Source organism: Pseudorasbora parva, chromosome 10, assembly GCF_024679245.1.
Source record: "Pseudorasbora parva isolate DD20220531a chromosome 10, ASM2467924v1, whole genome shotgun sequence".
NCBI lineage: Eukaryota > Metazoa > Chordata > Actinopteri > Cypriniformes > Gobionidae > Pseudorasbora > Pseudorasbora parva.
Window position 1 is genome coordinate 6,521,943 of NC_090181.1, and position 13,010 is coordinate 6,534,952.

General features: G+C 39.4%; 1 protein-coding gene across 4 annotated transcripts in view; it reads left to right on the top strand.

The window, feature by feature from the left end:
- zgc:103755 (uncharacterized protein LOC449988 homolog) overlaps window positions 1-10,994 on the top strand; it is a 77,662-nt gene extending 66,668 nt beyond the window's left edge. For 2 of the 4 annotated variants that reach the window (XM_067454967.1, XM_067454969.1), the window contains 4 exons: window positions 4,485-4,608; window positions 8,035-8,102; window positions 8,256-8,331; window positions 10,302-10,994. In XM_067454967.1, the coding sequence (XP_067311068.1) occupies window positions 4,485-4,608; window positions 8,035-8,102; window positions 8,256-8,331; window positions 10,302-10,695 (662 nt within the window). In that variant the 3' untranslated portion in view covers window positions 10,696-10,994. The remainder of the gene's footprint in view (window positions 1-4,484; window positions 4,609-8,034; window positions 8,103-8,255; window positions 8,332-10,301) is intronic. The other 2 variants (XM_067454968.1, XM_067454970.1) reach the window with 1 other exon arrangement.
- The last annotated feature ends 2,016 nt before the right edge of the window (window positions 10,995-13,010 follow it).

Sequence of the window (13,010 nt, forward strand, 5' to 3'; positions counted from 1 at the left end):
ACACAAAAAGTAAATGCATGTTGTTTTATATATTACTCAGTGCATAATTACACTGTAACAAGTGCACCCTTAAAATAACGTACAACCTTCTTTATTATTAAAGTCAGGAGATCTAAATTCAGAGTGTTTAATGTCTAAATAGAGAAGAGATTCAGAAAGATTGGTGAACTGAGAGCAAAGTTTATTGGATATTGTCCATGATTGTGAATGCTGACTCAGTTGTATGTTGAACCAAATAAAATCAAGATTCAGGTTCAGTGGTTCCTCAAGGTACGTTATGACTTTACGAGCGAGCACTGTGGACTATGAACAGTTGAGACGCATGGGTTTAATACTTAAAGCAGGGAGAACAACTCAATACTGTTAATTTTTTGAAGGATAGATTTTCATCATTGATTTTGTATTTTATTGAATAAGCCAATGTGCCATTGTGCACATGAGCTGACGTGTCGCACTATTAACTGTTGTGGCTTGTGTTTTTATTTTTATCTAAAGTTTTTTCATTCAATACATTTTATCTGTTATAATGTGATTGAATATTTGTTCCCCAATGCTACTGGCTCATGGTTTGGAAAACAAGAGTAGCTAAACTATTGCCATAAAAAGCCTAAAAAAACACCCGCTGTAGTCTGCTAATTAATGACCACTGAATGCTGATGAACTCAGATCTGACTCTTTTTGTGGAGAGCACTTTAGTGTAGCACAGTAATTTCATCAGAATCAATTGGAAAAGCTAAAAACAGATTTGGAGAGAATTATGGGATAGCTTACCACAGCACATATTATATTGGCTAATGTTCAATTATATGCACAGAAGGGACAGCATATAATAAAATAGGGTACATTATGCAGTCTTGGCCAAAATTATTAGCTCCCTTGGTAAATATGAACAAATAAGCCTGTGAAAATAATCCTCCTTACACCTGGTATTAAAGTCCTCATGAAATCAAAATCGACCTTATTTACTTTGTTAGCACATATTAAAGGTCTTAGAGTGAACAATTCATCCGTGCAAGTTAATACACAGAAGAAGAAAAAAAGTTTGCCGCGGTAATCTTTAACCAAAATCTGAAAAGTGACCTCCTGTCTGGAAACGGCGTTCCTTCTCAGATTGTGTGAGTTTGATAGTGTAGCAAAGTTCGTTAATATGAGGAAGGAAGAGGACACGGGGGTCGGCTGGACGGTTGATGCTTTCTTTATTTATTCTCATTCACTGTCAAAACACACTCAGTAGTGTATAGTTTCTCTCTCTCAATATCACAACGATCACTTCCGGGTCGGCACTTCCGGGTTCCGGTTTCTCGGTCTCTGGGGTTTGTGCATCAACCGTCCGTCTCTCTCTCTCCCCCTGGTCTCTGGTTCCACCGAGGTTTTATACCCTCTCCGCGCTCATTACTGGAACAAGAGACAGGTGTTATTAATCTGCGTCCAACCCACTCACTTACCGCTCGTCCCGCGGCTCTCTCTCCCGCTGCAGACCTCGCTGAACCACGCCCCCCTTGCCACAGATAGCTTACGCTTTAAAATGCTTAACCACTCCCCTCCAACCGTTAGTCTGCTATGAGCGAGATATGGAGAGGAGGAGTGCAGAAGTCAATCCCTGCCCTCTTCAATATTCAGTTTCACTTGGAAAGACGTCACAGCACTGAAGAAAACTCTCTTCCGGGATGGTGTGGATGACACACGTGATGGAGACACATTCCCGTTTACACCTGGTGTTTTAATCCGTCTCTTTTGTCCACCTTTAAACCACTCTGTCCTGATTTCTTCGAGGAGAGGGTCTATGGGTGGGTAAATGCATGGGCTTGTCCAATCATTTCAATCTAATGGACAAAACAAGCTTGCACAATTTACATATGAACATGACCAGAGATGATGGAAAAATATACAGAACGCATCAGCTTTCGTTTCTACTCAGACAGCCACAAGACCGCAACAGACGCTGTGAGTGCATATTCAAAATGAGCAGTGGTGTAAGGAATTGTGCTTTACATTTTTTCTTCTTCTTCAATAATGGCCACAGTTAATGGCACCCTTTTATTCAATATTTTTGCATCCTCCTTTTGCCAAGATAACAGCTCTGACAGTCTAACAGTCTTCTCCTATAATGCCTGATGAGTTTGAAGAACACTTGGCAAGAGATCAGAGAGCACTCTCCCACACAGGATCTCTCCAGATCCTTTAGATTTCCAGGTCAGGGGACTGGGATGGCTATGGCAGAAGCTTCATTTTGTGCTCAGTGACCCATTTTTGTGTTGATTTTTTTAAATGTTTGTTTAGCATCATTGTTCTAATGGGAGATCCAGCCATGTCCCTTTATAAGATTTCTAGCAGAGGCTGTCAGGTTTAGATTTTTATTTTATTTTTATCTCATCTCTTGGTATTTGCTACAAATCCATGACATCATGTTTCTGAACAAGATGTTCAGGACCTCCAGCAAAAAAAAAAAAAAAAAAATCCACAGCATTAATCTAGATCTAGCAGTATATTTAACTGTGAACAACGAACCCTGTTTGCATCAAAACCATCTGGTGCTTTTTTTTGTTTAGTTTCATTTGACCATAGAACACAGTCCTGTTTGAAGTTCCAGTTTCTGGTGACTGAATAAGCTGGAATTTGTTTGAGCATATGTGGGATGTACTGAACAAATCAATGGAAGCCCAATCACACAACTTACAGTACTTCAAGCATCTTAAAGGATATATCCCTCCAAAGGAGATTCACATACATGTATACATACAGATCAGGCATATATTAGTATTTCTTGAGTTAAGAAAACAATGTACTTTTTCAGATAACAGTTCTTTATTTACTGCAAACACGCATAGATGTTCCAAACTGCATATGGCACTAAATTCAGGATTATAGGTGGGTGGAGTTATGAGGTTTCAAAACCCAATGAAATATGTAAAGTGACCCCAGCTTTAAAGGTGGGGTAAGTGTTATTTCAAAACCATTTTACAAAATAGAGGTAAGGGGTGTGTCTACTAATGATGGTAAGAAGAGCACGCTCAGTGCACGTGATTATTCAAAACACATGACACACGTGAAGGACATTAGCCGAGAACTTATATATGCTGCTTTTGCTTTAATATGCTCGTGTGTCGTTCGCTTTTTTGTCCATTTGCGATCGTATTGTCCCTCACTTCAGCGATGATAAAGACCCATTCATTTCCACACCTTATGGAGCATCTAAATCTCCTCACTGTGTGTTTCAAGCGTCAGCTAACAAAATGTGTTCGACAAGTATGATACTATACTCCTAATATATGTTTGTTTCCTCGTTTCATGATCTAACCCTTATCAGGTCATAATTGTAATATGGCATTAGTTGGACTATCGAGCGTGTACTAATGAGTTGTTCATGAGAACGGTTTGTGTTTTGTGATGGATATTAATTTTTTCATTGAATATTCGACCTGGATTAGTGACACAGATTCTACCATAATCGCTGCCTGGGTTACGTATGTGTAGGGCGGAGCTATCAAAATAGGGCCAAGACTGTTTTGGGGGGTAGGAGCGTGTTTGTTTTGGTGATTTGAAATAACAACGGATAACAGAAAGCACTTACCCCACCTTTAATGATTAATGGGAAAAAAAATGGTACACAGTCTCAGCCTGACAGTTTACAATTTATTTATTTTAGCAGAGATAACTGAAAAGTTTTTTTCTGGGGACCATTTTGTATTTTTTTGACAGATGAGGAGGCTATTTAAGACTTGTAAGTGCCCAGCATTAAACTGAAAATGAATATCATCTTACCAAATTAAATGATCACATGTCAGCTATATTTCAGAAAGAATGAGACCTATTGCTGTGTAAGAACTTGCAACCCCTACTAAGTTTGTTCCACTTCAACGATGAAACGCATGCAGCATGAAGCTTGACAACTTTTTCAAATGAACACATGCCAGGAGTCGATAGTCGCTTATGGAGCCTTTGGACTTGTTGAATGATGTCTAAAGCCTCTTGAACATTTGCTAATGTGCTCTAAGCAAGCAGCTGTCTTACATTTTGCTTTTGCAAGTGAACTGAACTTAAGTGCCCTCACTTCAACAAGACAGTAATGACTTTCTATTCATTTTTTTTTTCTTTCAAAGAACCTGGGTCTTATCCTTGCTATTTCATTGATGGAGTACCCTAAGGTGAAATCCATCTTCCTCTCAATGTGCCCTTTTCATCTGCTATTCATACATTCATAGAATAATGCTCACCCTGTGCTTTGTGCTTTGTTTACTAAAAAGCAACTGTTTGTTTGTCCTTGCATTATAAAGCTTTTGGAAGGAATAACTGGCTTTACTGAAATCGCAGGATTTGGTATTCGTTTGTTTAGGCTCGAGCTGTACTGAGAAATGACAGATTGAAGATTGTTTACCAAGCTCAGGTCTGCGAGAGAATCGCTACATTTCTCAGAAAGCGTGTACTCATTCATTGTGTGTGTGTGTGTGTGTTTGTGTGTGCGTCTGCGTCTGCGTCCCTGACAGGATTTTGGTTGGGGATTGAGTTGGACAAGCCGAGCGGAAAGAATGACGGATCAGTTGGAGGAGTACGATACTTCAGCTGTCCTCCTAAACACGGAGTCTTCGCCCCACCCTCACGAGTTCAGAGGCAAGTGTACCGTAGAGAATTTGCAGCCATAACCACGTCTTAACTGAGTCTTATTTCTGGTATCTTGCTGACTTTTAGCGTGATTATTTCTAGCCGACTGTGTCTTTGATTGTTAGGCAGAGATTTCGACCTTTCTGTACAGAAGCATTAATAAGATTGTGCATCGACATTTGTAAGTCGTTTCTGCATGAGGGACGCAATGGCCCCCACAGAAAGTAACTGCCCTGCCCTTGTCCTCAAAAGACATTTACCGGGCTGGTATCAAATTGCTGGATTGTTTTGGCATACTTTTTGGCAATTAGAATTCTGGCAGACATAAAATCTGCGAAAAATTCAATAGTATTTGAAGGAGGGGTCAGAAGCTTTAGAAATTTCCATAGAAATGCCCTGGCATCCACCCAATCTAGCATTGGGGTCGCGTGGTTTGCATGCAAAAGCAAAATATATTTAATATTTGACCTTTTTAAGTATTCATTGATGATAAGTTGTGTTTCAATACTCATGTTTAAGCAGTATGCAAAAAGGCCAGCAATGGTTACGTTGTCTTTAGAAGGACTCTTATGGCCAGGGCTTGACATTAACACCCACTAACCTGCTAAATGCAGCTGTATTTCAGCAGTGGCGTGTAATGCAGTCCCTCCTACTAGCCGGATAGATATTGCTGGTGTTACATCGCTTGAATTTCAGCGCGGGATTGCTCATATTTTACTTATTCCTGCAGATTTTGCCTGTGCACATAAAGCCAAATATATTGGCTTTATAAAACACTATAATGGGTCCATGCATTAGGTCTTAAAGTGATAGCAGCCTAATATACTTGCTGCCAAATATCTAATTGACAGTTTCTCCCCATGTTATCAATGTCAAAACTGTGGCCAGTGAAAATGCTGGGTGTCTAGTAACTTTGGAAAACCACTAGCCATTGTAAATGCTGAGCAAAAAAGTTAATGTCAAACCATGTACTATAAAGCTGATTTTGAGATTATATTATATATTGCACTTTGATTTTCTATATGCTGTTAGTATGGTAATATAAATGTTAAACATTGAAACCCATAGAATGGCATTGTCAACCTGGGTAGTAATATTATTGACATCAAAAAGACCCGGTTATCAAATAGCTTTGCAAGGTTTGTCTTGAAGAAAGCCAGGGCTATTCTTGCAGATTCGCTCATCCAGTGTTCCATGAATGTAAAATGCGGCAAAAATCGCCCTTTGGGGTTATAATAAACTTTGAACTTGAACTTAATTTGGCAGGCTGATAGTGGGAAAGGAACAACTTCCTTTCTACTTTCTTTTGATTAAATATCCAGCCTTTTTTTTCTTTGTATTCGATTTACGTCTTCCATTACCACTCTAATACTTTCCATCGACAGCGGTCTGCCCTCCATTTGTACCTCTCTACCTATTACAGCTTTTATTCACCTGCTGGTTGTTCAGCAAATGATCAATGTTCGTATCTGCTCCGTCTGTCATGAATCATATATTCTTAATTCAGAACCGTTCACCTATGCCATATTCCTCTCTTTCTTTCTCATTGTATTTTTGTAAAGCGTCTGAGTGACTGATAAGCATATTGTTCTAGAAGCTTTCTTTCGTTCTGTCTTCTTAATTAACCCTCGGGGCAGCCACAGTCACGCCGGCTGAGAGAACCGAACCGCTTCCTTTCATTTTGTCAGAGGCTTTTCAAATTGAAATAGCCACTATTTATTACTTAATGCATTTTTCTTTTTTTTTTAAGAAATTATTCTTCACCCACAAATTAAAATTTGGTCATCATTTACTCATCATCATGCTATCGTCCCAGATTACTTACTTTCTTCTGTGGAACACAAAGAAAATTGTTTAGAAAAACAGTTCATCTCTGTGAGTCCGTATAATGCAAGTGGATGGAACTTGTCAGTTTGACTCATCAAAAACCACGCAAAATGAACAGGATTGACCCCATCAATGTCTTCTGAAGCATGTGTGAGGGAAAAAAAACTGATATTTTAAACTTTTCAGATCTATTTTAAACATAGACATTGATTCATCCACTTTGGGTCATATGGATTAGCATCGTGTTTGTTTAGTGTGGATTTTGAAGCTTCAACTTGCAATATATGGATTATTTATCCCCCCAAAATGATTTGTGTTCCATGGTGATATGCATGGCATGAAGGGTTTAGTAGTGCAGGGTTCAAACGATATCTGCCCGATTTTGGTGCGATCCACTCAACATAGGGTGATTCGTAAACAACAATGGCCGTCGGGACGCAAGAATCGTTCGTTCCATCTTGTGTAGTTTGTCATAGTGAACGACAACCAATACTACGACAGAAAGACTAGCGTGTGTCCCTTTTTCCGCTCCTCCACGATCGGTTCCGTCACATCGGTGAAACAAAAGAGAGATTATGGTACTGGTACAGTATTTAATCTTTGTATTCTCAAAGTATTAGAATACTATTATTAATACTATGACTATTACTAGTATTAGTCCTTGGTGTGAATGTTAATCCATAGTAAAAACTTTGTCAGTGGAGAAGAGAACATAATGTTAACCTGCAGCCGAATACTTATTGTAACGCTATTGTAGTTTTTGTTGTTGTCAATGCAGTGTTTCTAATGCCGTGTCAAGTGTTAATGTTGGTTAACAAATACTACAGGAATAATAGCAAATAAAGGTACATTTAATAAGAACCATAACTATTCAGATATGCTGAGATGATCTGTAGTCTAATAAACACTTTATTTATAATAATTGACTGTATGGTCCGTAATTATACGTTTTGAAGCTCTTCAAATATTGGTTGGGACTTTTATAATGGCACTTTGAATGTTAGTTTAATTTCAAGAAATTTTAATGACGAACATTCTGGAGTAGTTATGGTAGTTAACTTTAACTTCAGCATCCACATCCTCTTAAAAATGCCTCCTCAAAAGAGGGTGTTTGCAGTAAATTGTTGAAGACAAATCCTCTCCAGCCTTTACTGCCAACTCGTATTTAAGTCCGCCTCCATTCTGGTATGAAACGACCGCACCTCCCAATCCAGTCAGACTATTTCCATCTGAAATGCATCAAATTATGGAAGTAAAATGAGTTTTGAGTACCATTTCATGTTGACTTCACAAGATATTCATTTCAAATAGTTTCTACCTGTCCATTGGAGAATCACCCCCCCCCCCCCCCATCCTAACGTGTAAAGGTTTGTGATTTTGTTCCTGCTACACATTTACATGTCAAATTGTTTGTGACAATTTTGACAAGCATTTGTCAAAATAAACCCATGTGACTGTCACTATTTTCAAGTAATAAATTTATTGTTTGACAGCTAACAGAGTATACGCAAGGGTAAAATAATGTTTCTTGACAGTTTTCTGGCAGAGTATCAGTTGTAAAAGTGCAGTGGAACAAGTAATACTGAACATTCACTTTGTTTTAACTAGCAGGATTCATGGCTCAGTGGACTGTCTGTCAGAGCTGTCCTCGTCTCGGATGAACTATTCCTTCACAGGTGAGCCATTCTGCTTGTCTGCTGTCTGATTCTTTCTCCTCTGTCAAATTTTAAGACTGAAGACAGTTTAGACATTCCCTTTTTTCATATAAAACTGTCATTTTTCAGATATTTGGTCGTTTTTCAGTGGTTGTTTGTGTTTGTTTTAATAAGGAATCCGACGCACTCTCAGCACTTCCTCAGCCATTGCCACGCAGAAAGAACCAAGTCGCAAAGGTCAAGCAAGCAGGTGGGAATAATGTGAATATGACCGTACCCTTTACACGTAAATAATTTTTCTCCAGGAGTTGTGGCTGGTGGTTAGTCAATGTGTTTCACACAAGCCCCTTACACACTGCACGTCGGACCCGCAATATTCCCGGAACATTGCCGGGTCGCCTTCTGTGTGAAAGCAACCACGTCCCGGAATTAATTACCGAATTGAACCCGGGTCGGGGACCTAGTAACATTGCGGGGTTCGACCCCGGACGAGCACTGTGTGAACAAAAGCCGAAACTAATGCCGCAACGTGTACGTAGTTATCGTGCGACTCCTAGAGCTTGTTTTTTCAATAATACAACCCTGCAGTGCCAGAAGAGCTAGTCGGTGTTTTAAACGCAGAGAGTGTTCGTATACAAAAGAAACTAAAATTAAACAAGCAGAAATGTGCGCAAACTGGACACAAGTTGAGACCACGGAGCTCCTTACTATCCGCGCTGAAGCTGAGATCGCTCGCCGTTATACGTCACATCCGGATGTCAAGTGTCAATTCGTTCCGGGACCGTTATGGGTTGTGTGCACCTATTACGGTATTTCGCTGGCAGTGTGAATGGACCAAATCTAGCGGCCCGGGAACAAATACCGGGTCGCATTATCCGTGTATTTGCCGGAATTGCAGTGTGAAAGGGGCTACAGTGAACCTTGGTGCTCATGATGGAAAAATGTTGGTTTCGAATTATCACTTTTTGTTAATCGGTGCCAAATGCTGGAACAATCGGTTATCGGCAGGAATCCATCATGGTGGTTCTTCCAGGTTGCATCTGTTGCTGGAGTGTCTGAGAAGGGTCTGCTGTATTTATTCAATATGAGTGCAACCTCTAGAGGCTAAACAAAGTCTATTACGGACACCTCGTGGCGTTTGTCTTGACACGCGAGAGTTTGACGGATTTAAAACATACAATTGCGGTATGTAAACCCAGCCTAATCTGCCAGCGATTTGATTTCGTCCTGCAGCTCAGTCTGGAAACCCGTACATTGATTTGTACTGCTGCTGTTACACTTTTGCAGCAACCAATCACAGACTGGCTTATCCACCTGACACGCTATTGGCAGGTTTAACACAATGACAAATAGAGAAATGATGGGTCGCTGCCCGTTGATCAAGCCTCGTATTCTGATTGGTTGAAGGACTATCTATTTGTGTACAGAGTCATTTGAAATATGCCAGTTGATCACACCTCTTGTGAAGTAGAAAATACAGAGCAGACTCTCCAAACCAAAATTGAGCTTGATCTGGTGATAGCCAGACAATATATACAGTACAATACCGTACAAGTTTTCAGATCATTATGAAGTAATTAATTTGCTGGCTTGATGCTGGATTATTGGAGAATAGCAGTGTATTTGTCATCCAGGTTGAGAGGGTGCTAACATTAGTAGTATATCTTGTGGTTAAAACAAAAACACGTGACACAAACACACGCAAGCCCAACCCAAATGTTTAATGTCACGATTGTTAGCATGACTGTTTGGATTTATATGAAATAATAACACTTTACAATATGATTTCATTTGTAGCTTTAACTAAAAGTATTCATTTTTAATTTCAACATTTACTAATACATTTTTACATTTTGAGTTAATGCACTATGAACTAACACGAATGATCATTGTATAATTAATATAGTCAAATTTATAGTCAAAAAGTACAATACATTTTAATGGTTCAGTTCTGTTCCATTTAAAACATTTCCACTTCAATTTGAAAAACTATCGATTGATTTATCGGCCATCGGCCACCGTGTTTTAGCCTTGGTATCGTGATCTGTAAAATCTACTGTTGCTCTACCACTAGTGGCAGTCAATGATTTCAGCCCTGCAAGAGTTTTGACCGAAACCGAAAATATTTTTTTGCCTTAATGGTTTCATTTGCTGAAATTTCATTGTAGCATTAATTAGTCCCTTGTATCCCATTCTCAAAAGCTCTTTGTTGTTTTTCAGGAACCGTTCCAGTAATTTGCGTCGACGCTGGAGCTCAGTCAGCGCTGGCAGGGGTACATCAAGGGCACACAGCAGCGCTGGCCCAGGGCCTAACCGAGTGGGTGGCACCACCAGTTCCTCTGGCTCGGATGGCGCTGTCAAACTCCACCTGGGCATGCAGGTCTTGCTAATTAGTGCCAATGAGATGGGCACCATCCGCTACATTGGCACAGCTGACTTTGCCCCTGGCCTCTGGCTCGGCCTCGAGCTGCGAAGCCCGAAAGGAAAAAATGACGGTTCTGTGGGCAACCGACGCTACTTCAGCTGCCGACCTGGCCATGGGGTTCTGGTGCGACCCAGCAGGGTCACGTACCGTGGTATCAATGGAGCCAAGCTGGTGGATGAAAGCAGCTGAGACTGCCACACACTGAAACGTGGGCTTCTCATCTCTACACCCATCTGGCTTTCGGTTTCCATGGATTTGTCTTGACATTTCAGCCAACTTTCTAACTGCACTAAGACTCAGACGTTCACTGCTGATAAACTGTTTACTGCATTTTGTGAACTAACTAAATATTATGTTTGGGAGGATATATTATATTTGAAGTCTGAGGTTTTAATTTTACCTGGAGGTTTGAATTCAGATGCGTCGGATTAAGTAAACAGTAGCAATATCGGAGCACTTTAATAAAAGTCTGTGGGCGATGACAATGACTTGAATAGCAGGATTTAAGAAGTTCAGACAATTTAATAACATCAGTAATTGTGAGAATATCAGCTCCTCAAATCCCTTCAGAAGTTATCTCAGAATGAAGCATAGCTTAATTTGTCTACTCTTGTCAGCAGGTGTGAGTCCCTTCAGAACATGGCACTTGCACGTTCGTAATCTCGTAATCTTTCATCTTGATGCGAGAGCAGTTATGAAATAAGCACTTTAATATATTATCATAATCCAAGATCTAATCAGCTCAGAGAATCAAAACTTGATTGTTCCACAGATGATGCAGCAGTTGTTGCAGCTGACATGCTTCATCAGGTTTTTGTTTTGCCTGAAATGAAGAAGTACTCTTGACTGAGAGATCCCTAATAGAAACTTAAGTCAGTTTTGTGAAGTTAGTCAACAATGATAATCAGACCAAACAATGAGGAATAGATTAAGCTGCCACTAGTAGTTTAAACCCAAATCAGAAGGGATGCGTTTTATGGATGCGTTTTTGTTTGGGATGTTTTTAAAGGGTTCGTTTACCCACAAATGAAAACTGTCATTCATTTATCACCCTCATGTCATTAGGAAAAAAAGTTAGACTTTTGTTTTCTTACTGAAAGCTTGTCCCTCCATTGACAGCTATGCAACTACCACTTTGACGCCTCTAAAAGTTCATAAAGAGATTGTAAAACTAATCCATATGATTTTAATGTAGTCCAAATTGTCTAAAGAGACTTGATCGCTTTATGTGATGAAGAGATTTCATTTGTAATTTAGGAACATAAAGCGGACATAAACAGAAGCTTAACTAAACCTGCTTTACGAGCGAAAACAAAACTCATTGGTTCTCGCTGAAGCACAAACGTGCTGCGTAACACGAGAATGAACCTCATTGGTTCGCGCTGAAGCTCAAACGTGCTGCGTAACACGAGAATGAACCTCATTGGTTCTCGCTAAAGCTCAAACGTGATGCGTAACACGAGAATGAACCTCATTGGTTCTCGCTGAAGCTCAAACGTGCTGCGTAACACAAGAATGAACCTCATTGGTTCTCGCTGGAGCTCAAAGTGTTGAGTAACACGAGAATGAACCTCATTGGTTCTCGCTGAAGCTCAAACGTGCTGCGTAACACAAGAATGAACCTCATTGGTTCTCGCTGAAGCTCAAACGTGATGCGTAACACGAGAATGAACCTCATTGGTTCTCGCTGGAGCTCAAACGTGCTGCGTAACACGAGAATGAACCTCATTGGTTCTCGCTAAAGCTCAAACGTGATGCGTAACACGAGAATGAACCTCATTGGTTCTCACACATCAACTGAACGTGCTTGAGCTTCCATTTGCTGATCAATGTTAATATGTGAATAAAAGTCTAAATTCAATCTGTCATATAAAGCAGATTTCTAAAGCAATCGTGTCTCTGTAGAAATTTGGACTAAACTGCTCAATTAATATGGATTTGGCCTAAGATCTTTTTATGAACTTTCTAAAGCATCAAATTGTTGTGTAACGGTCAATGAAAGGGCAGAAAAACTCAATTTAATTTTAGTTCCAAAGATGAAAGAAAGTCAAGGTTTGACATGAGGGAGAGTAATTGATTGGGTTCTTTGACCTTTTCAAATGGTCCTTTTTGAGTTCTTTTTAGATAATAAAATGTTTAATGAGAAGAGACTGAAAATAACTGATAATAAATTAGCATTAAATTGTTGTTTGTCATATTTTTTTAAAGACAATTATTTGAATTGAGTTGTTTTAAATTAAGTTAAGTTTAAATTATTTGTTTGCTTTCTAAATTCTTAATTAAAGCCTAGGATGAGTTTACAGTCATTATAAATGCAAGAATTACAGATAAATGATTCTTTAAGAATCACATCATTTTGCACTAATGAGGAAATTCATGGGAGGATGTTGTTTATGATATCAGCAATCCTGAAAAGTAAATTCAGAATACATGATGGTAAAAAATGGCAACATAGTCAAAAAAAGAAAAAAGAAATATTATAAGGGTTATAACATTTCCAATGG